At 45.8% G+C, this 24,494-nt stretch overlaps 1 protein-coding gene across 10 annotated transcripts in view; it reads left to right on the top strand.

Moving 5' to 3' along the window:
• LOC139048783 (zinc finger protein 25-like) overlaps positions 1–23,527 on the top strand; it is a 139,382-nt gene extending 115,855 nt beyond the window's left edge. For 8 of the 10 annotated variants that reach the window (XM_070523423.1, XM_070523425.1, XM_070523424.1 and 5 more), the window contains one exon: positions 21,240–23,527. In XM_070523423.1, the coding sequence (XP_070379524.1) occupies positions 21,240–22,051 (812 nt within the window). In that variant the 3' untranslated portion in view covers positions 22,052–23,527. The remainder of the gene's footprint in view (positions 1–21,239) is intronic. The other 2 variants (XR_011507906.1, XR_011507915.1) reach the window with 2 other exon arrangements.
• Positions 23,528–24,494: the final 967 nt, after the last annotated feature.

The following is a 24,494-nucleotide window of genomic DNA, read 5'->3' as shown; positions in this document are numbered from 1 at the left end:
AGTGGCCATTTTCTGCTCCTTGCTCTGTTTCGCAACTACATATCCAGTTTCAATATTCCCGCAGGGGCATCTGCGTCAGCAGGCGTTTGTTGTGTTGCGACACCACGTATGCGAGCACACGAGGGTTGGACCCTCCCGCATGTATTCGGACCTTTAAGGCTCCCTGGCAGAGGCAACACACCTCTTTCGCCTCTCCTTCACATAGACGGCACCCCCGGACTGGGCCACCCGCCGTAAATTGGCAGTCGCCTTTTCCTTTCTCTCTCTACTCAAATCTTCGTCTTTCTCTCTCACTTTTTAAACTTTTCTGTCTTCTTCTCTCTTCCATTTACTTCCTTTCTCCACGGTGGTGACGGTTAAGTTTGTGTTGCTATCCTACCGTGGGTATTTATATTTGGTTATAGTGATGGCATACGGCTGGCATCGAGCAGGCTTGAACACAAACTCTGCCGCGTTACCTCGTTGGGCTCCGTGGTGGGCAGTTAGCACTATTGCCGAACAAATACATTTTCTTATGGCTGCGCAAACTTCTGTCTATGATCAGTGTCTTAAATGATGCCGAACCATTCCAGTTCTCTTTTCAGAGCAATGCCCAATCATTTCCCAAGTACTATGTTGTCCACAGCGAAAACAACATACCAGTAAGAAAGTTCTCCCCATTCCTAGTGGCCAAGTGTCTAAAAGACGAAATCGGACCTGCGTACATTGTCTCAAAAATGTCTAGCAGAGATGTCCTCCTAGAACTAAATGACAAAGATCAAGCGCGAAAGCTCTCGGCACTTACTAATATTGGCGACACGACAGGGACAATTTCACCACACAGAACACTAAATACAAGCAGGGGTGTGATATCAGTGGAAAACCTTATTGGCTTGAGCGATGAGGAAATGCTGGAAGGTTTCCACGAACAAAATGTTACCAAAGTACAAAGAATTGTCATCCACAGAAACGACGAAGAAATCCCGACAAAACATGTTATGCTTACCTTTGGAACGATTGTAATGCCTACCTTGCTGGATGCAGGGTACGTAATAGTAAATGTCAAACCATATATCCCGAACCCCAGATGTTTCAAGTGCCAAAGGTTCAAACATGCTTCACATGCATGCCGAGGCCAAACAACCTTTGCTAAATGCAGCTCCAATGATCACCAATCTGACAACTGCACTTGTTCCCCACATTGCATTAGCTGCAAAGGAGACCATCCAGCTTACTCAGTCTTGCCCTTGCTGGAAAAAGGAAAAAGAATTGCACTAATTGTGAAAGAAAAAATCTCGTTCTTTGAAGCCAGAAAGCGACTATCGTACCTTTTGCGACGTGGTTATGCCAATGTGATGAAGGTGGGGGCAGCATCACAGAGGCCTCAGAAGTCCTCCGAGCCCATGCACAGTGGTCCCATAGTGACCCCTCCCACCCCCATGGTGGAAGCAACCAGTGCTGCTCCATCATCATCGAAGGGCCTGTAGACACTAGTTCAGCAGGGCCATAAAATCAAACGAACCCCAAGGCCCGAGACACGTGTTTCAACGCCCAACTCTCGGTCCTCCAGCGCTTCAGAGAGAGTGATGGAGGTCGACCCAAGAACCCCGGTGTCATCGATGCCGAAGGACAAGCGCTCTCTCGAGCAGCTAAACTTGGACAAAGTCCCAATAGCCACTCTAAATAAGAAAGTGATAACCTAAAGTTTGTGATTCGTTTGTATCAGCCTTCTTTAGATCCATCTTACCTAACATCTTTATCTCCTATTCACTCGGAATGCCATTTTTTACCTTTAAATTTCATAATGTCTTTCATTATGCACTTGAATTGCACAGGTGCCTTACATAACTTAGGTGACATCAAAGACCTGTTATTTAACTTCTCTCTTGTAACCTTATGCTTACAGGAAACAAACCTATACGAAAAACAAAAAATATTTTAAAAGTTTTCACTGTTGTATGGCGCGACAGTACTCAGGTGAACCGGCTTTCGGGTGGTGTAGCCATTGTTCTGCAGGGCGGTATTGCAGCTAGAGAAGTTCCCATTAACAGTCACATAGAAGGCGTTGCTGTCACCGTTATAGCTCACAAAACCATCACCATTTGTTCACTGTATATTCCACTCCACACCCATTTACTACTAAACATTTAGAAAATTTAACAGGTGAATTACTGGAGCCATTTTTTTTAGTAGGGGACTTCAATGCTCACTGCACTCTTTGGGCCACTATCAAAACTGGCCAGAGAGGGTAGCTGGTTGAAGATTTGAGTCTGTCAAATGATGTCTGCTTTTTAAATTCAGGTGCACCATATTTTTCACCGACTTCCCACACCTTTAGTTGTTATGATTTAGCTTTTTGCTCACCATCTCTTTTTAATGATGGGAAGCCCTCGACACGTGCGTCTTATGGTAATGATCACTTGTCCGCAGTTATCAAACTTTTATCATCACCACCGACCTTAGTCAATAAACCACGCCGGTGGAAATTACAGCTCGCTGAGTGGTCGGTTTTCATGGAGAACGCAAAACTGGAAGTCTTTTTGCTAGAGCTAAGCATTGAGAAATTTAACAAAGAAATCACTGATATCATAATCTCAGCGGCAGAAAAGGCAATACACCAGTCATCTAGTGTTGTGCGCAAAAGACTAAATCTCTGGTGGACAAACGAGTGTACCGAAGCCAAAGAAGAACAAAATAAGGCCTGGAGAATCCTACGGAAGTACCCCACTTATAGCAGCCTTTTAAATTTCAAACAGGCCAAAGCCAAAGCACAATTTATTTGAAGAAAGGCAGAGAAATCATCATGGCAGAAATACATATCTTCAATCAATAGTACAGTGAAATCAAAATGAATGTTGGACCAGGTGAGGAAATTTAAAGAAGAGTACACATCATACACAGTACCACTACTTACATGTCCAGGCACACAAAGAATACTACACGACCAGGCCAACTTATTAGGCAAACACTTTTATGTCTCCAGCTCAGCAAACTACTCAAATGCATTCTTTAAATAAAAAGATTTGGCGGCGAAACAGAGACTGCCCAATACAGGGGCTTCATGTGTAATTCATAACGCCCTCACATTGCAAGAAGTGAACAGAGTTCTCCTTGCCTGTAAGAAAACGGCAACAGGTTTTGACCACGTCCACTACACAATGCTGACACACGTATCTCAAGCATCAGTAGAAACACTTCTTAAATTTTTCAGCAAAATATGGGAATTTGGAGTAATGCCTGCAGATTGAAAAAAAAGCAGTAGTAGTGCCTTTTTTGAAATGAGGTAAACCCGCAATATCCCCAAGCAGCTACAGACCCATTGCACAAACAAGTTGTCTAGCTAAACCCTACAAGAGCATCATAAACATAACTCACATTCATCCTTGAATCAAGAACCCTCTTAGACATGCACCAGTGCAGCTACGGAAAGGGCTGCTCGACAACTGACCACCTAGTGTGACTAGAACATGAAGTACGTAACGGGTTTCTACACAAACAACACTGTCTCGCAGTTTTCCTCGATTTAGAAAAAGTGTATGATACCATGTGGCGGTATGGAATTTTAAGAGACCTGGCTGACTTGGGAGTTCATGGCAGAATGCTAAACTGTGTCTGATTTTATGACAAATAGAAGATTTCAGGTGCGTCTCGGCACAATACTTTCATGCACATTTACATAGGCAGCTGGCGTTCCACAGTGTTGCATTCTGAGCACGACACTCTTCATACTCAAAATGAAGTCTGCTAATAAGATCATCCCATCCTCTTTTATGCACTCAATATATGTCGATGACTTGCAAGTGGCTTGCCGCGCCTCAAATATACTCACTTGTGAAAGACAACTACAATTAATGATAAATAAACTCACACAATGGGCTAACAAAAATGGATTCCGTTTTTCAGCAGACAAAACTGTTACAGTTCTCTCCTCCCAGAAGGGAGGGTTACACTGCAATCCAGTTCTCACATCGGATGGTACAGCATTGCCAGTCAAAGAAGACCACAAGTTTTTAAGCCTAACGTTTGACACAAAGCTGAAATTCCTAGCCCACACTAACACAACTAAAATTCAAGCAAATAAAGCACTAAATATCCTCAAGGTGTTATCGCATAAGCACTGGGGTTCTGACCAAACTTGTCTACTACACATATGCCAGTCCCTTACACGTAGCATCCTCGACTACGGTATTGTGGTTTATGGTGCAGCTAGGCAGTCATACATCAAGTGACTTGATCCAGTTCATAATTTCCACCCACGACTGGCAAGCAGTCCCTACAGTACATCGTCTGTCCAATGTTTATACCGTATTTACTTGCATAATGGCTGCACTTGCGTAGGGATCGCACCATTAATTTTGTCGTCAAAATTCAGATTTTTTTCTTTCCCATGTAATGATCGCACCCCGAACTTGTTGCAGCGATATGTCATGTGCCAAGTCTAGCTAATGATGATCGTGCTTGCTATCTGTCGAATGCTACACGAACGAAATGAAGACTTATCAAGTGGTCTGCACGCACCAAACATTCTTAAGCAGATGCCCCATTTCATTCCTTTCATCACTTTCCGCACTTTTATGGAAGAAAAGGCTACAACCAAACATGCCTCAGCTTTATTATTTGTAGGCATCATAATGGTTTTGGTCAACAACACCAACATAAAAGGCACCTTTCAATTCTTCTCGTGTACACTCGTGGGCACGCAAGAAATCGCAAGGGGCAACGATAGTGGCCACGTTTGCACTGATACGTTAGAAGGCTGACACTTGTAGCACAGCTAAGATATTCACCCACCCTTAGCAGAAACCTACCTTATTAGGATAGCATTGAAGGCAAATGCTGCAGTTTCCGCCGCATGCCCACCATGGGTTTCTGTCAGCTAAGCGCGCCCATCTCTGTTTCTGTCCACTCAAAGTGGACACGGCTGTGTTATTGTTGCAAACTTGCCGGTATGAATGATATTATTCATTACTGATATGGAACAAACTGTTTCAATGCACATAATGTACTAAAGAGAAGAAAAATAATTGTGTTCGGCGCGTTCGGCTTGCTCTGGCGGCCGCCATTTTTGTTTTGATGTCCCACACTGACAGCGGCAGCAACCTGCTTGTTGACCCGTTGTTATCCCGCAGCAAATGCGGGATGAAAAAAGAAAATGTTTCTTTTCACGGGACATTTAACCCGCATAATGTTCGCATCCATGAATTTGCGTCAAAATTCTTGACAAAAAAGTGTGATCATTATGCGAGTAAATACGGTACGTTGACTGCAATGAGCATTCCTTACAGCACTGCAGAGCACTACTTACACTTTCCTATGTACTGAGAATTTGGTCATCACCACAACATATATGCTACAGCATCGTAACACAGTGAAAATTACGGGTACAATACAGAAACCAACCCAACACGGTTCGGCCACTTGTCTTACGACACGAAGAATACTGTCAGACTTATGATGTTCCTCATCAGGTCCTGCAGGCTTCTGAAAGGCCACCAAGATTGCCCCCATGGTACAACTTTTCACAGCTATGTGACTGGACACTAACACATTTAAAGAAAAAGGACGTTGCACATAATCCAAGAGTTCCGAGCTATTCAAGAAAAATATTAAATTTACACAGAATTTTACACTGATGGCTCTAAAACACGGCAATACGTAGGTGTTGGAATCATAACAAAATATTTGGAAAATAGCATTCGGATAAATAAACTTTCTTCAGTCTTTACTTCTGAAGATTATGTGATATGGATGGCAGTAAAAAAATTTACCGCCGACAAGCAGATGAATGCTATCATATATAGCGATTCGCTGAGCACACTCAGAGCCCTAAACCTTAACTCCGTGTCTGAACCCCTGCTTGGCAATACCCTAAACATTGTGGCCTATGATAAATATGGAAGAACCATACGATTCTGCTGGATCCCCAGCCATGTTGGGATACCAAGGAATGAAGCCGCAGATAGATGCGCATTCAATGCAGCACAAGAAGGCATAAGACATACAACACTTCCACACAGAGACAGTATCCAAGCGATTCATAAGGCCCTGGCGTCAAAGTGGCAACTAGAATGGGACTTTTGAATAAATAACAAGTTACTCACAATAAAACCTTTGCTTGGCGAGTAGAAGTCATGCAGTCACCAGCAACGCTTCTGTGAGGTGATCCTATGCAGACTCCGAATTGGGCATACACATGTGACGCACAATTTTCTACTTCAAAACGAAAACCCGCTAACTTGCGAGAAGTGCCATGAACCGCTTGCAGTAATGCACATTATTATCCATGTCCACATACTGAAGCACAGAGACGGAAGCTTTTACAGAATCTCTATAAATTACACTTACCTTTACACCCCGCCTCAATATTCGGAGATGATCCGCTAGTGCCCTTCACTGATTTGGTGAGCTTTTTAGAAGAAACCTGTTTTTGCACAGACTATAAAGTAATGCAGCTTTCGTTGCTTGAACATTTGATTTCTTAATATTATTATGATATCATCGAGCGATGCTCAAGGGACGAGCCGCCGCGAGAACGACAACGAAGTAGGTCTGTGTCCATGGCGCGGGCGAGTGTCGGCCTGGTGGACTGGTTCCTGAGTAGATACACTGTATATAGCCTCTTTCATCTGTGTTTTTCCACATGTAACATTCTGGTGGAGGTCAGTGATCCCCGTCCTCACCACGGAACTTCGGAGGGGTCGGTACATCGAGCTTGTCACCATGCCTCCCGGTGACGAGCCCGCCTCAGCAATGGCTTCGGATTGTCCGACTTCTCCAATCATCACGGTTGCCAACATCGCGACCCTGGTGTGTTCTCTGGCCTCGAGGGAGAGGACGTTTACCAATGGATCAAGCTCTATGAACACGCCAGTGCTAATAACAGCTGGGATCCAACGATCATGCTCGCCAATGTCATCTTTTATCTCGGCGGCACCCTACACGTGTGGCACCAAACGCATGAGGACGAGATAAATAGTTGGGACAGTTTCAATGAAAAGCTCAGGGAACTGTTCGGCGACCCCATTGGGCGCAAGGCTGCCGCGAGAAAGGCTCTTGCGTCTTGTGTTCAGACATCTACAGAGCCGTACGTTTCGTACATCCGATGTCTTGGCTCTCTGCCGCAAAGCTAACGATACGATGTCTGAACCATATAAAGTGTCGCATGTGCTAAAAGGCATCGCCGACGATGCTTTCAATTTGCTTGTTTTCGGTCACGTCTGGACTATCGACGCCATCATCAAAGAATACCGTCGCCTTCAACAAGCTAAGAGTCGCCGTATCACACATCACATCACGCGGCTACCCAACACTGCTGCTACGTCGACATGTGAGGGTCGACCGCGTCAGACCACACCCTGTGACGATGTAACCCGTATTGTTCGCCGCGAGCTCGAGGCCGCCTGTTTGCCAGCTTTCTCCGCGACGCCTCCCGATCCACTAGCAACCACGATTGCGCTGATTCAGGCCGTCGTCAGACAGGAATTTGAGAACATGGGTCTCAACTCCGTGTGTTCATCGTCTCCAACCACGGTTCCCCAGTTCTCTAGCAGCCCTCCTCGTCCCCGGCAGTCCTTTTCTGCCACATCTCGCCGCAACCCGCCCGAATGGCGTACCCCTGATGACAGGCCGATCATCCACTGCTTTCGCATCGGCCACGTCACTCGTCACTGCCACAACCGATGGCCACCACCTCCTCGGATATACACCGCTGCTCATTCCCGCCCCTTTGGACCTTCTGTTGAACCCATTGCCGCTGATGCTCCTGCACCGAACCTTTGCTACAGCCGCTCTCCCTCACCTCGACGCCATCAGTCTCGTTCGCCGCAACCCCGTCGCTTCTCTCCATCGCCTATCGCCTCCCGGATCCAGCCGGAAAACTAGGTACTGCAGCTTCTGGAGGTGAAGCTGCGTTGTCCACCCTGCCTTCAAATCCTCTGCTCACGTTACACACGAACCAAAACCTTCTTGACGTGGACGGATGGCTATTTTGTCATGGTACTCTTCGATACAGGTGCCCATCTTTCTATTATGAGTACTGAGTTCCGACGACGACTGAACAAGCTCCTCACCCCAGCGTCGGCACGCGTCGTCCGCGTTCCGGATGGCGGTACTGTGCCTATCATCAGCATGTGTACGGCACGTGTCAGCATCACCGGCCGCCACATTCCTGTCCTCTTCACCGTGATTGCTCGTTGCCCCCATGACCTTATTCTCAGCCTCGATTTTCTCTCCACGCATTCTGCTCTTATTGCCTGCTCTTCCAGTACTCTTCGCCTTGAGTTGCCGATTGTCACAGAACCTTTTGACACACCCCAGTGCCGCCTACGCCCCACCCGCTTTATTCACCTGCTGCCAAAATCAATAGCCTATATTGAACTCTTGTCTTCCCCACCAGTCCCTGATGGGGAGTACCTCGTCACTCCTCTGCCCAACATTCCACTACAGTAGGCACGGTATACTGTGCACGGCACGGGCACGGCACGGTACAGTATACTGCGAGGCACGGTATAACGTGCCTCACAGTATACTTACTATTACTGCGAACTGCACTTTCATGCCTACCTTTAACTTTGGATTGGCAAAGCAAATTCTACCGCAAGGTGTTTGCCTTGCGGTAGAATCTTGCGAGACATCAACGTTGGCAAGCCTTGCCAAAGTTGACGTCTCGGCGACCATCACGTGGCAACTTTATCGACCGATGTTTGCGAGCTTAGCAGGCCCATCGTGCCAGCCTCGGCCGCCGATCCCAAGATACAGAAAATGGTTGCGACGGACCTGTCTTCTGCGCAGGCTTTACCAACTATTATCGTCCTACAGAGATATTTTCGACTTTGACGATCGGCCTTTAGGCGAGACGCTCGCGTTCAAGCATCGGATTCTTACTGGCTACTGCTACTCCTATTCACCGATAACCTTATCGAGTTTCTGCGTCGGAACGCCGAGTAATTCAAAGTGAAGTCAACAAAGTGCTAGACAAAAACATTATTGAGCCTTCTTCGAGTCCCTGGGCGTCACCTGTAGTGTTGGCTAAGAAGAAGGATGGCACGTGGCGCTTCTGTGTAGACTACCGCCATCTGAACTATATTACTAAGAAGGACGTCTACCCGCTCCCACGTATAGACGACGCCCTTGACTGCTTCCACGGTTCCAGCTATTTCTCTTCTATTAATCTTCGTTCTGGATACTGGCAGGTTGCTGTTGACGATATGGACAGAGAAAAAACCGTGTTCATCACGCCTGATGGCCTATACCAATTTAAAGTAATGCCGTCTGGATTATGCAATGCCCCTGCCACCTTTGAGCGTATGATGTACTCCTTGCTCCCTGGTTTCAAATGGTCCACATGTCTCTGCTACCTCGACGCCGTCATCGTCTTCTCGCCCACGTTCGACACTAACCTTGAGCGTCTAACAGCTATACTTGATGTATTTCGAAAGGTGAAGCTGCAACTTAACTCGTCGAAATGTCGTTTCGGTCGCTGCCAAACTACTGTTCTGGGCCACCTCGTTGACGCTTCCGGAGTACAGCCTGATCCTGACAAAACTCGCGCCGTCCGAGATTTTCCGGTTCCGAAGACAGCCCCAGACGTTCGAAGTTTTGTCGGGCTATGCTCGTGCTTTCGTCGTTTTGTTCAAGATGTTGCGGCAATTTCTAGACCCCTCACTAATCTTTTGAAGAAAGGCCTACAATTCTCGTGGGGTACTGCAGAAGCCGCCGCCTTATCTCGTCTCGTCACTCTTCTCTCCTCACCACCCATTCTCGCCCACTTCGACCCTGATGCCCCTACAGAATTGCGTACAGATGCCAGCGGTCATGGCGTAGGTGCCGTCTTAGCCCAGCGTCAGCGTGGCCAGGATTGCGTTATTGCTTATGCGAGCCGCCTCCTCACACCATCGGAGCGCAACAATTCCATTACGGAACAAGAATGCCTTGCTGTAGCCTGGGCGGTTGCGAAGTTCCGTCTTTACCTCTACGGTCGCCCCTTTTCCGTAGTCACTGACCATTATGCTCTCTGCTGGCTCTCATTCCTAAAGGATCCTACAGGCTGGCTTGGTCGATGGGTGTTGAGACTACAAGATTTTTCATATTCCGTGGTCTACAAGTCTGGCCGCCTGCACCAAGACGCTGACAGCTTGTTGCGTTACCCTGTTGACGACCCTGACTCCTCCAATATTACCAGTGCTGCTTGTGTATTCTGTGTGTCACAGCTGCTTCATTTCGCCGACGAGCAACGTCGTGACGCCTACATCAGAGCACTCATAGACCGTTTTGAACACTCTCTGGCCGATGCCACTCTACGCCTCTTCGCCCTCCGCGACGGTACTCTGTACCGTCGTAACCTTCATCCGGACGGCTCTGAGTTCCTACTTGTCATACCTAAACACCTGCGCTCAACCGTTGTAGAAGAGCTCCACGACGCACCAACGGCAGGACACCTCGCCGTATCTCGAACCTGTGACCGTGTACGGCGCCGTTTTTTCTGGCCGGGCCTTGCCCGTTCTGTACGACATTACGTCGCCGCTTGTGAACTTTGCCAACGACGCAAGAAGCCTTCCCAGCCCCCCCACTGGTTACCTGCAGCCGCTCGACATCCCTGCCGACCCCTTCCATTGTGTCGGCTTAGACCTTCTCGGCCCATTTCCGGAATCTACATCAGGAAATAAGTGGGTTACCGTCGCGGCGGACTACGCGACCCGCTACGCCGTAGCCCGCGCTCTACTGTCCAGTTGCGCAACTGATGTTGCGGACTTCCTCCTGCATGATATCATTTTGATTCATGGTGCTCCGCATCAATTGCTAACAGACCGTGGCCGTACGTTCTTAGCCAAAGTCATTGACGGCATCATGCGTGCCTGCTCAATACAGCATAATTTTACCACCTCCTACCACCCTAAAACGAACGGCCACAGTGAGCGTTTGAACCGCACCCTTACAGACATGCTATCTAAATATGCTTGAGACGACCACAGTGACTGGGACCGGGCTCTACCTAGCATTACATTTGCGTATAACTCTTCCCGTCTCGAAACTGCTGGCTTTTCGCCTTTTTACCTCTTGTATGGCCGTGAACCGATGCTACCACTGAACACTGTGCTTCCGTCCATCACAGGTTCAACAAGCGCTTATGCCCGTGATGTTAACGCCCATGCTGACCATGCTCGCCAACTTGCGCGCACCTGACAAGTCTCTCAAGGCAAACAAAAGCAACGCTACGACTTCCGTCATCGTGATGTCGATTTTGTGCCCGATGCCCTCGTGTTGCTTTGGTCACCATCGCGTAAAGTTGGCCTTTGTGAAAAACTGCTTTCCTGCTGCACAGGCGCATATCGCGTGCTTCGCCAAGTAACTGATGTCACCTACGAAATCGCTCTAGACACGCCCACTACGTCCGCACGTCCTCCGCTGTGACAACCACTGACATTGTCCATGTCGCCCGACTCAAAACCTTCGACTCTCCACGCCCCTTGGATGTTTAACGGCACCGTGACGGCGCTTTTGCCGCCGGGGGGTAGTATTACGATATCAACGACGACGAAGTGGGTCTGTGCCCTTGGCGCGGGCGAGTGTCTGCCTGGTTATCTGGCTCCTGTGTAAATACCCTGTATATAGCCTCTATCATCTGTGTTTTATCACACGTAACAATATCTTGTTTTTTTTTTTGCGCAGCATGGCCTTAGTCGCTCTTGCGCCATTAAACCCGAATTAACTAACCACCTTGAAAATGACGCGTTTACTGTCACTGCCTATGCTACTATACCCTTCCTCATGAATGACCATTTCTCTCAACTAATCATGAATTCCTTCTATCATCCGGCTGTAATCAATTGTCGAATGGCGGTTTTCCACTTCCCACGTGGTCTGCCTGTCATACTTAGGCCTATAATCATGATAACGAGATTATGTTGCTTACAAAGATCTAGCAATGACTTCCCATTGTTGTTTGTATAGCCATATAGATCCTGTATGTGGGCATTCATGTCACCTAATGGAATAATTTCGGCACCATTCCCGAAATCCTTGATATCGGCATTTAGACATTCCACTAACTCTTGATTCTTCTCTCTGCAATTATTTCCAATCCACAAGTACGTTACGCCTGCAGCTAAGTTTTCTTTCCCCTCATTGTACATGACAAACTTAGATGCTCTTGACATCTTGAATTTATTATTTTCCATTTGGCTCCCTGATCGATGAGCGTTCCGACTGCCTCTCCCTTTCTTTCAGATTTATTTCAATTGCACCCTTCCCAAACATAATTCTCAATCACTGGCGGCTCTTTCGATTCTCTAACTGGTGTGTTTCTGAAACCGAATACACCCCTATTCATTCCTTATTTAACTGCTCCTCACTCTCTGCCCACGTCTCCTTTCTTCTGCCGACCTGCATGTTTATGTAGCCTTTGCATGGCGAGCTCTCTTTCTTATTTTCCTCCTTTTGCTTTTATTTTACAATCATGCTATTCCGAGGTTTCTTTAGGGGGACCTTTCTCATCACTACTTACACCGGCCTCCTGATCGTCCGTGGGCCCCTTAAGCAAGCAACCGCACGACCAGCAAGTCGCCAGTTCACTTCTCGTCCATGCCTGTGGTTGAAGTAGACCCCCTTTCGTTAGAAACCACCACACCTTTTCACTTCCCTGTTTACTTTACAACAGGGTGTCTACCAACCTGGAAAACCAGGAATTCTCAGGGATTTTGAGTAGTCTGGAAAAACTCTGGGAATTTGTGCCTCTATCAGAGAAAATTTGCTGCAATTTTATTGAAAGGTTCGAAAGTCGTGGTAATGCTGGCTCGAGTAACAGACAGGATTCGTAATGAATCGTCATTTTCTGCCCTCGGCTGGAGGAGTTGCCAGTGTACCGTCAACAACCGACCTTCAGGATTCCCGATAATTCGGATGGATTCGCGGCACCACCACGTAGCCCATAGAGTCAATGTATCAGAACGTCAAAAATTTCGGACGCAAGAACTCTTCGACGTCCGATTTTCCGGACGTTTTGCTTTAACCCCAGGTCCGAAACGGCGGTAATCGAAGCCACCACCGCTGCCATTTTGATTACCTCGCCGCCTCGTGCCGGCGCTCTCGCATGCAGATCCGCTGGCAGCCGTAGCCACCACTGCAGCCACGCTAGGCCTAGCTGCTTCGACGTTCGTTATGAAGCTTCTTGCCATTGGGTGCCATGTTTTTTATTGAAAGAATTCGCTGCTATCAGCAATGGCACGGACTCCGCCTTTGTGGTCTTCGCGAGTAGCTTAGAAGCTTGGAAAGCACAGTGCGTTGCATAATGCCGGCATGTGCCGGTTCCCGAGAGTCAGCTTCGCCTCCGTACGGAAACGTTACTTGGTGAAGCATACGTAAAAGTATTGCAGTGAAGCATAACAAGCGTGGGAAGCGGCTATGCCACCGGACACAGTATGTATTCCTGAATTATACGCGCGTGCACCCGGTCTCCCCTGTCACAGTACGAGCACCGATATGCCTAATACATGTACCGACAGGCCTTCAGAGCGTTTTTGAATGTGCCTATGGTGGTTTGAGCCATTAAGGGCAGTAAATGATATGCATTTATTTTTTCCAACTGGCCAATTTTTCGAACGTTTTGCCGGCCCCTAGGGAGTTCGGAAAATCGGACGTGGACTGTGCAATTGACCAAGATGATGCTTCAACTGGTCTGTAGGGCGAACGAGTGGCGGAATGAGGACTAGAACAGAAAGGACCTATGCAGTGAGGAAAGAACGGGAAAGGAAGCGTGCTGCCGCCGTTTTGAAGGAGCTTGAGCTCAAAAAACATTGTTGGCTGTTTCCGAGATGCAGGTGTCCCTCATCCAAGCCAAAATAAACTCTTTGAGGTTGACAGTTGAGGTTGAACAGTTGAGAACAGTTGAGGTTGACTTACGAGCTGTTGAGAGAGAATCGAAATTGTGATAAAGTTCGGGCCTCATACCACAGAGCTTGCTATCAATTGATAGAAATAACTCATATTCGAAAATATTTGCTTCTGTATGCATCTCCTTTTCATCCGTATTTGAGAATGTTCGACTTGATTTGCAATTTTTTTCACAGACGTTTCATTTGCTGTGCTTTTTACTAACCCCTCCCGGGTATTCTCTTTTTGCATTACATAAACACTACTCCTAAGTATTCAAACTTAATTAAGTCGTTCTTTCTTTAAAAAATTTTCATATACTTACTAGAGAGTGACAGTGTCAAGTGATATGGTTTCAGCTTGTCTTGGCATAAAACATAGTTCTGCATCACTCTGGGAATCTTGCAAAGGCACTCAGGGAAAACCTGGAAACTCAGGGAATTTGGAGATGTCAACTTTGTAGACATCCAGTACAACGTCGAAACCTTTCTCTCGGCTCAAAGTCCATATAGCCTCATTAGTAGCCACTATGGCTCTTTGTACGTTACTGTCAGGTACAGGCACATCTGGCACTGTGCACACCACGATCTGCACCTGTGGGGACAGCTCACGGAAGTCGTTTGCCTCCTTCGCCAACGGCTGGGCTAGTCCTGTCTTTTTTGTTTGGGACGTTAGTTAGCCCACCTGTGACTACGACAAGGTCGCGTCCGTGGGCCATTCCCTCAAGCTTTGCTTTTGCTTGCTCCATGGCAGTGTCTACTAATGCCACTCTTGGAAATATTCCTACCGCCACTCTTTTTTCAGCTTTCACCCTCTCTACAGTTGCCTCTGAGCACCTAGCCAGGTTTGAGTCGCCGGCGATAATCATCCTTTCACTCTCTCCTACTGCCGAGGCCTCTCCCTGCTTCCCTTTGTCATCTTTTCTGGTCGTGGTGGTGGTAAACATTATTGAAAGTGGGAAGGGGAAAGTTTCTGTGTGGTTTGGACTTGACAAGGGCCATTGACCTCTGCGTTCCTGCTTTTCATTTGTGGTCACATCAAGATAGGTGAAGCTCTTTCCAGGTACTCGCACCCTACTTTGCATACCTTCCACGTGCTTTGTTGACACTCCCTCTCCTGTCATGTTGGCAGACTGCTTTGCATTGTCGCGAACATTCTCCTTCATGATGGCGGCCCTGTACAGCTTTTCTTCAGCGGCTTCGCCTTTTTTCCACCACCTTCTGTCCATCACGCTCCAGCTATTTGACCTGTTTCTCAAGCTCATCTTGGAAAGCCTCCATTTTGTTCAGCCTAGCATTGACATCACAGTATCAGGCGATTGACTTGATTTCCTCCCTGTTCTTATCCGGCCCCTTGTCTACCTTGGGGGACTTCCTGTACGCTGCACGTTTTACCATCTTTCTTGCCATGTGTTGCACTTTGCTTTTTGTAATACAAGCACCGAAGCTTTCAGAGCATGTGCCTTCTAGCAGAGGCCTGTACGCACAGAATCTAGATCCTTAAAATGCTGCAAAGTTGTTATCACCAATGATTTAGAAGCAATGAATGCCACACAGACTTAAGGTACGACACGTATTCACACGTGTTCAAACACGCCCTCACTGTCCTACCAAAGCAGTACTACCGATACCAATGCACACAGACTGCAACCACTAATAGCTAATGGTATTGCGACTTCCAAACTACTATTTAAAAGCTACAAAGGCTAACGTCCCAAAACGGTTGCACGTGTTGAAACACGTTTCGCAAATGGATGCTGTGGCTATCCGGCAGAACTAAATATGCACAAAACACTCGCACACATAAATATACAAAAATAAAACTAGTCAATTACTATTTAAAGGCTAAAAAATCAGAAGCAAGCTCAAAACATGTACAAAAAACTCGCCATGTTTTCGTTGATGCCACGGGGCCCTGGAAAAACACGTCCATCTGCCGCAAACATCACCGACACCAGCAGGATGGAAGTGGTAAAAGTGGTATACCAACTATGTCTCATTGAGTGGGGGGAAAGTCAATATATAATATTGCGAATAACTATAGCAACATGTGAAATATTGTCGAAATGCTGCACTCAGTTATATTAGTCGCCGACCGATTTCTCAGACTACAATGGGATGAGAAAAATGTAACAGTCCGAAAAAACTTGTGAATAGGAAAAGTGAACTTTATATTTGCGAATCAACCTTGACATAGTTACGGACTGTGCCTTGCCTCTTTTTTCACCTGCTTGTGACAACATCCGCTTGTATTTTCGCGAGGGTCGACCTCTCGTCGTACACATTTGACAGCAACATCCATGCACTGTTAATGTCCGATGTCGTTGGTTGAGGACAGCTGAAGTATCGGATCCAGAATCACTTTGAAGCGTAAGCACCTGTGTCACGATCTCGTGGTGAGTAGGCTCTGCGCACAATTCAAGGTTCAGCAGCGCAAAATCCAGCGTGCCTATTTGCTATCGTTGCTGGCTGAACGGCCTTCCACGAATCAGCAAGCATGCAGACTGCCGTGAAGAGGTTCATGGTGTGCACTTTTTCGTTGTCGATGCACAGGATTGTGCGGCGAAGCAGACTGGCACGGTAGAGCGCTTTTAAGGTTTTGTATCTCGCGCTGGCCCATGGGGTGTAGCACACTCGTGGTATTCGGCGGCAAAAATTGCAGTCGAATGGCCTGGAGGTTGTCTACAGCACCATGGGCTGCACATTTGTCGACAAAATTCACCACTTGGCATTGCTGGGATCGAAACATTCCGTCCATGCGGCGCAGGTAACCCTCGAATGATGATTGCGTAATCCGTGCCTTTAAATTGCTCATGTACCATACTATCAGGTTTCTGGGGCCCTTGAAGCACCTGTGGTTTCGCGACTTTCCAATCACAAGAAGTGGAATTTTCTCGGTACCGGTCGCGTTCGCACCGACCATAACTGTAATTATTTCTTTGCTGTGCCGCCCTCCGGTACTTGGATCACCTGAGAAATGCAGCAAACGGTCCAGCAGCATCCTAAAGAATAAAACCGTTTCATCGCAATTAAAAATGTCCTTAGGGCTGTAGTTTTGCAGGACAAAGATCAAATCATTGCTGCAGTATTCTGCCACCACAGCCTGTTTGACGGCTCAACTGTCACCGCACATCTTCTTAAAGGATACTCCATGCCTTTTCTTAAAGCTGCGGAGCCATCCGTCACTGAACTTGAAGTTCTCTATGTTAATCTTGATGGCGAGGTCTATGGCCTTCTGTTTAAGCGTTTCACCAGAAACTGGGATATTCTTTGTCAGGACCCCTTTAAGCCACAATTTAAATGCGTCTTCCAGCTGCAGATGATCACCCTTGCGGTCCGTTTTTTTTCTCTTTCGAGTGAATTCTCGAAGGCAGACAGTATCTTGCTCTTTTTGCGGATGTAATCTGAAACTGCTTGCTTGGACAGCTGGAACTGCTTCGCCACGTCAGCTTGCGTCCGTCCTTTCTCCATGAGTTCAATGATCGCAGCTTTCTTTTCCAAAGTTAAGGTGGGTGTAGTTACCGCGTTTCTTCTCTGCAAAGTTTGGCGGAGAGGCGTGAGGCGAGGCCATAGTGTCGAGAACACACAGCAAAAATTCACTTCCGAAAGGCGAGAATATCCCGGGAGACAAGCAGGCTGCACACAAGTGGCAATGGTAACCATTCACGATAGATGGATGGATAAGGCTTAACCCTTGAAATCGGGTGGCGGCTCATGCCACCTAGCTGCGACACCAATCCAATTGAAGCCACCAGCGGTTCCAAACAAGCCTCAAGCCAGCATATTCAAAATGATCGCACGCGGGGTGCCGGTTGAGCCCCAAAAGAGGAAGGCATAGGCGACGACTGTCTACAGCTTATCACAGTATTTACCTAGAAAATACAGTTTGCGATGAATGGGAAGGGATGAGGAGCGAGGAGAAGGTTGATATCAACAAGTGACTGAGGTGGGGGTGGCCGTTATCCCCACTGCTGTTTATGATGTTCATGGTGAGGAGGGAAAGGTGCTAGAAGGAAGTAATATTAGGTTAAATCTCTCATACAAACAGGCCGGTACAGTAATAGAGCAGCAGCTTCCAGGTTTATTTTATGCGGACGACATTGTGTTGCTAGCTAACACGCATAGTGACATGCATTGTCTGGCTAATTCTGTGGACAGGAAGGCCATAAGTTAGGTCTGAAATGCAGTGTTAAAAAATGAGGTGCAATTGTATTAATTGAAAACAGCGAACACACAGTGACAATACAGCGCCAGGAAATATTTTGCGTAAAAGAATATAAACACCTTGGTATACAGATAAATTAAGGCAATAAATATATGGAGACACAGGAAAAAAGAATAAAGTTAAGGGGAAGAGAAATGCGGCCATAATGAAACACAGAGCACTAGGGAGATACAATAGGTGCGAGGTGCTGTGGGGTATGTGGAAAGATCTAATGGTTCCAAGACTTACATTTCGAAATGCGCTTGTTTGCTTGAAATCAGGGATACAGTTGGGACTCGACTGGAACCAAAGGTGAGCAGGACGCCTCGCATTGGGCACTCACGGGAAGACTATAAATGAAGCTATCCAGAGTGATATGGGCTGCAGAAGTTTTGAGGTGAGGGAAGCTCACAGACAAATTAATCATGAATAACGACTGAGGAATATGGAAGAAAGTGAATAGACTGGGAGAGTGTTCAGGTGTTTGTACAAGAATAACATTCATGCATAGTGGAGGCAAAGAACTAGGAAGCTTACCAGCAAGTATGCGGCCTGTGTGGTGAGCAACACAGCAACAAAGAACATCAAACGAAAAGTCAGAGGCTGAAATAATCTCATGGGTGGCGGCAATGAAAAAAAGAAACCTACCATGAGTAACTACGTAAGAGGAAAAAACTAAATCAGAAAAAAAACAATTTATGATAACTCAAAGGGAAGCTCATTACATTTTGAAGCGAGATCAGAATGCCTTGGAACATGCACTTATAAAGCGAGATATAAGAAGGAAGAAGAAGCATGTGCTTGCTGCGGTACAGTAGGGAAACGATAAAGCGTGTTTTAGTGTTTGAATGTGAAGACATCTTCCCAGCGGTTGACGTAGCCACCACTGGCCTTGAAGCCCTTGGGTTCAGCGAGAGCAAGTGAAAAGTACACACGTCCGCAATAGAGATTAGTAAGAGGTGGTAGGAAAATTGGTGGAAGAAAAGTAGGGAAACGACGAAAAACGGAGACGTACAAAAGCGCAGTTCACAATAGGGGGTCAGAGAATTTGGTTGTGGGAAATCGTTTTTTTTTCTTCTTTAACCTAGATAGAATATTAAGCAGTATAGTAGCAAGAGCTTGGTGGTGCAACCCACCGCCTCCTCTTCTCTGGAGCAAGGAGCGGAGGTGCCGCTGGTGAGGGGAGCAAGGAGAGGAATGTAGCAATGGAGCATGGTATATTAGAATGTGAAGATATCTGCCCAGCGGTCGATTTAGGAATCACAAGCGTCCTTGAAGCCCTTGGGTTCATCAAGAGCATGGTGAAAATAACCATGTCCGCAATGAAGATTAGTAAAAGGCGACTTGAAGCTTCAAAAAAGTTAGGTAAACTAGAAACAAGGGCGTACAAAGCAATGTTCACAATAGAGTTTCATGAAGTTTGTTTATTGGAATTCATAGGTAGGACATAGGGCATTAAAATAGCAAAAGGTTGGTGGCGCAACCCACCGCCCCGTTCCAAAGTGTGTTGTACGGGAGCACTTCGGCGCCAGTTCTGTGCCAGCACGGAGGAAGAAGTTGACGTTCGTGTGTGTGTCTCACTCAGTTTTTCAATCTGGCTGCCTTGTGTTAGTGGCCCTTTTCCAAATGCCGTGCCCATGTTGCTGAGACGAACATGCCTGGTAAATGATATATATATGATATATATATATATATATATATATATATATATATATATATATATATATATATATATGTATATATATATATACATATACATATATATGTATGTATGTATATATATATATATATATATATATATATATATATATATATATATATATATATATATATATATATGTATATATATATATATAACCAGCCTCACTGCAACCGAGGGGTAAGTTGGGCGCGATATGAAACTAGTGTGTGTGTCATTCTTTCGGAGCCCCCGATGGTGCTTGGTGCCTCCATTCGCACATAATACAGTACCTTCACCCACTAGTGTGTTAAAATCCACTGCGCTTTGCAAAGGGAACATACCATTCCTTGTCGGTTCCAGCAATCATTTGCCAATATTTTGTGATGGCAGAGCACAAGGAGCAGAGCGCACTCCAAAAGAAGTTGCCGTATTTTTGCACCTCTATGCCGCACCAAACATCGTGAAAAATTTACTGTAAGGTCAGGATCGGGGTATGAACTACTGGAATTTGTATTTGAAGTTTTACTCCATGACAACACAGCGTGCACAGCCCCAAAGCCACACTTCAGGGCAAGGTTCTCGAGTGCTCACACTTTTGCTATCTCCTGGGGAATCCCACTCTTTTTCCACCCCTGTGTGTTGAAGCTCCCTTCTCTCGTGCACGGTCGGTCATTTTCCTCCTCTGTGTGGGTCGCCATTTTGCATTTAGTAGTTAGTGAATAGTGGACATGGTGCTAGCAAAGTTGAACTTAGGTCACGATAAGCCGTGCTCAACGGCCCAGCTCCTGTCTCTGGAAACAGGAAAGCAGGGTCATTGCCTGAATATACCACACGCTCAAGTGGTTTATCCCCAAATGGATGCTGTTTTGTAAATATCTAGGGGTTGCGTATGCAGTTGTTACCGTGGGTTATAGACGCATATTATTCTTTTTTTCTTTCTGGGCTGTTCTGAAAGAGGATGTGGGTAGTAGGTGTTGGCAGGTTATGTGAGGAAAACTGCGGAATTTCCTAGCCTGCTCCTTGCAATCTCGACTTACGATAACATTGGCAATGTTCAATGTGTGGTCAAGAAGAAACTCGCTGATGAAGTCTCGTATAAAACAAATTGGTTGTGGCAGCGAATCATAAATTTTGCAAGTGCCTAATGTGATTACTGGGCGTCAAGTGATCATTGAGGATATGAGAGCAGACTTGGTCAAAGCATTTTTGAAGTGTTCTCTAAGGGTCATAGTATAGAGTAGTTAAGTACTCCACATTCTGTCACTTTGTAATTCTTTAGCTTTCTGAAAAATCCCTTTTATAAGTGGACTTCACAAACAGGGTCATGAAGCATTAAAATGCAGAAATATTGAGTAAATAAAAATGACCATTAGTTCTTTGTTTCATCATACTTAAGGTCACCCTGAAGATCTCCCAAATAAAATGAAAAAGATAGCTTGTCATTAAAGTTAGCATGTGTTCTTTTTTGGCATTTCCTAAAAACTCTTATTTACTTTTTTTATTTGTGCAGCATCGCGGCCTTCAATTTCTGCGTCAACTGCCAAATGTGACAACTCAAAGCAAGGATGCATCCACCGATGTCAGCTATGTGACTATGTGGCTGATGAGCTATTTCTTCTGGAGGCACATGCCAGCATCCATACTGGCGAGAAGCCATTTCATTGCCCTTTATGCTCTCGGAGCTTCTCACACAAGTGTTATCTGAATGTCCATTTGCGGACTCACACAGGCGAGAGGCCATTTGACTGCCCTTCATGCTCTCGGAGTTTCTCAGTAAAGGGCAACCTGAAAGCCCACCTTCGCACCCACACAGGCGAGAAGCCATTTGACTGCCCTTCATGCTCTCGGAGCTTCTCACGAAAGCCCCACCTGAAAGCGCACCTGCGCACCCACACAGGTGAGAAGCCATTTGAGTGCCCTTCATGCTCTCGGAGCTTCTCACAGAAGAGCATCCTGAAATTCCACCTGCGCACCCACACAGGCGAGAAGCCATATCAGTGCCCTTCATGCACTAGGAGCTTCTCACAGAAGAGCGACCTGAAATGCCACCTGCGCACCCACACAGGCGAGAAGCCATATGAGTGCCCTTCATGCTCTCGGAGCTTCTCACTACAGGCCCACCTGAAAGCCCACCTGCGCACCCACACAGGCGAGAAGCCATATGAGTGCCCTTCATGCTCTCGGAGATTCTCACAAAAGAGCAACCTTAGGAAACACATGAGGCGAGAAGCCATTTCATTGCCCACTCTGCCTTCAGCAATTCTCGTTGAAGAATGCCCTGAAGATACACCGGTGCATTCATACAAATTACCGGCCATATAGTTGCATTGCCTGCTTCAGGTCCTCATCACTTGAACAGACTTGGAGAGCACAGCACCATGATACTGTAGGGTATTTTATCAATCTTGTTGAACTCGAGTCTGAAATAAAAATCTGCATTCGTGTAGGATGTTACGTAGTGTTCTAGTGCATCAGGTAGCACAAGTGTTTCCACATGTTCCTGAGAGCAAGCTTTAACTCGGGCCCAACTTCGATGCCGCCTATTCAAATACATGTAAAACGCATAAATGCTTTTCTGAAATAACCAGTGGGCTGATTGTGACGAAATTTGTTACATTTGAGAGAAAAAGCTAAATTCTGGCGACTTCTGGAAGCATAATTTAGTTTGAATCCTGAATGTTATAACAGGAATATACGAAGATTTTTCATCTTAAAGAATTGGAGCAAGAACTTTATAAATTTTTATCTCTGCACCTGGAATAGATATCGTAGCTCTGTAAACTGCATACGCTAGATCTTCCAAAGCAGACAAATTTGATGTACCAATGTATATTTTGCTAACTTGTTACACTGCATACAGGGACTTTGCAGATGTCCTAATCATTTATTAGTGGCATATTTTAACGCTTTGTTTAATACCTAAATATTGTCCGCTTTAGGTGTCCTGTTTGGAGCATTTTACAGAATTGCAATATTTTTCATTGCTGAGTTACCAGAGTTGTAAATTTGGTAGTTTCGTTTTCTGAAAATTCGTGATTTTCAACAACTGTTATTAGAAGATTGATGGCCTAAATCAAAAAATCACTACCAACAGTCACTACATTCTATTTCTTTTATATGCAACAAACCTCATCTGGTTTCGTGCAGTAGTTGTCAAGAAAAATGATCTCCTTTCCCATGTATGTAGATGGCAGCCCCCAAGCTGAAGCTTGCTCTTAAAGGGTCTCTAAAACACTTTTGCGGGGTTAGCATATTTTCTCTAGATCTTTTTTTAACACGTTATGGAACATAGAGCAAAAGGATTTACGAGAACTAACCGACATAAAGCCGCTGTAGCTGAGAAAAAAGTCAAGATACAGTTAAACTTTAATTAAAAGAAGTCGGCAAAAACAGCTATTTGCTTTGTTATATTGTGGCTTTTCATTATTCGAAAAGTAATTGATGTTCATTCGTGTCTCAAAAATTACTGTTTGCATGCCCCAACAAACTATGTATGTTTGTTGTAATAATTGTTACACTACAGATGTCTGAATGATGTGTTCTTAAGGCTCTGTTTTTTTTTTTTCAGTCTTCTCTTTGTTACATATGAACTTGTTCTCTTAGACCAATTCATGTATTTGTTGCCTCTTGGTTCTGGTCTACATGGTTCATTGTGGATTCTCTTGATCTTATTCTGTTCGTTCCTTTCTTTTTTTTTTACAAATGGGTACTTCTTTAGAGGAATTGATTGTTCAGTAAGCTAGCTTTCCACTGTCTGTTTCATTAGAGCATCAAATAAATGCCAGTGTTTGGTGAGTATTCGTTGTCTGTTCTCGATATTTCAATAATTTATTGACGGCATGCAATATAGGAATGTTAGCATTCTATTGTATCTGCGGCTGAAAGAGAAGTTGAATGACGGCAGTTGGAACTTCATTATTAACACAGAAGGAACCTGTTATAAGCAACATAGATGATTAGCCTAATGTTTGAGTCGAATGTCAAGTCCACCATATTTAATCATTCCTACATTTTATTTCAACTAATGTACCAGCATTTCTATAAGCGCTAGTGCCAAGCACGTACCCAGGGGGGGGGGGCGGAGGGGCCCGCCCCCCCCCCCCCCGATATCAAATGGCATACCACCCCTCCTCCCCACCCACGCCACCACTCCTCACACATTCCTGAAGCGCTGCCAGATCAATGTTGAGACTTGGCAGCTGTTCATCGGTCAGCATTATGCTGCCTTTTTCACTCCTTTTAGATGGCGGTAGTTATCGGCATCTCTTGTAATGTGAAGGACAGTTTTCTCATAGATTCCGCACCCGCGCTATTAACTCGAGATGCGTTCATTTGTCACCATCTAATCAACCGTCACACGCATAGCTGTTACTTTTGTTAGTTCAACCTTCTTTGTTTAGGCTGATCCTGGGACCAGGAGAGGGATGCGGCTGTTACTCAGCTGGTCTGTACTCTCATGGAACGAGTTGCGGCAGGAGAAAACGCCAATTGCGTTTAATTTTTCCCTTTGCTTCATTATTTACTTGAGTTACGGCTCGCCGCGACGCTGGCAGGTGCCCGGAACCATATACACGTGATATGGGTTAGATAAGGTGGGAAATAAAATAATGTGAAAGAACGTCCATCATGAAACCCTGCAAATAACCCTTAAGCCCATAAGCAAGATGACTGTCGCCCGTTACCTCGTCTGTTTTTCTCTAATACTAAAGCACTTTTCGTGCCAAATTGGAAACTGGAAACAAAAATCGCAAGGAGTCGAAAAATT

This window comes from Dermacentor albipictus, chromosome 8 (assembly GCF_038994185.2).
Source record: "Dermacentor albipictus isolate Rhodes 1998 colony chromosome 8, USDA_Dalb.pri_finalv2, whole genome shotgun sequence".
NCBI lineage: Eukaryota > Metazoa > Arthropoda > Arachnida > Ixodida > Ixodidae > Dermacentor > Dermacentor albipictus.
This window is presented reverse-complemented; position numbering and strand designations above follow the sequence as displayed.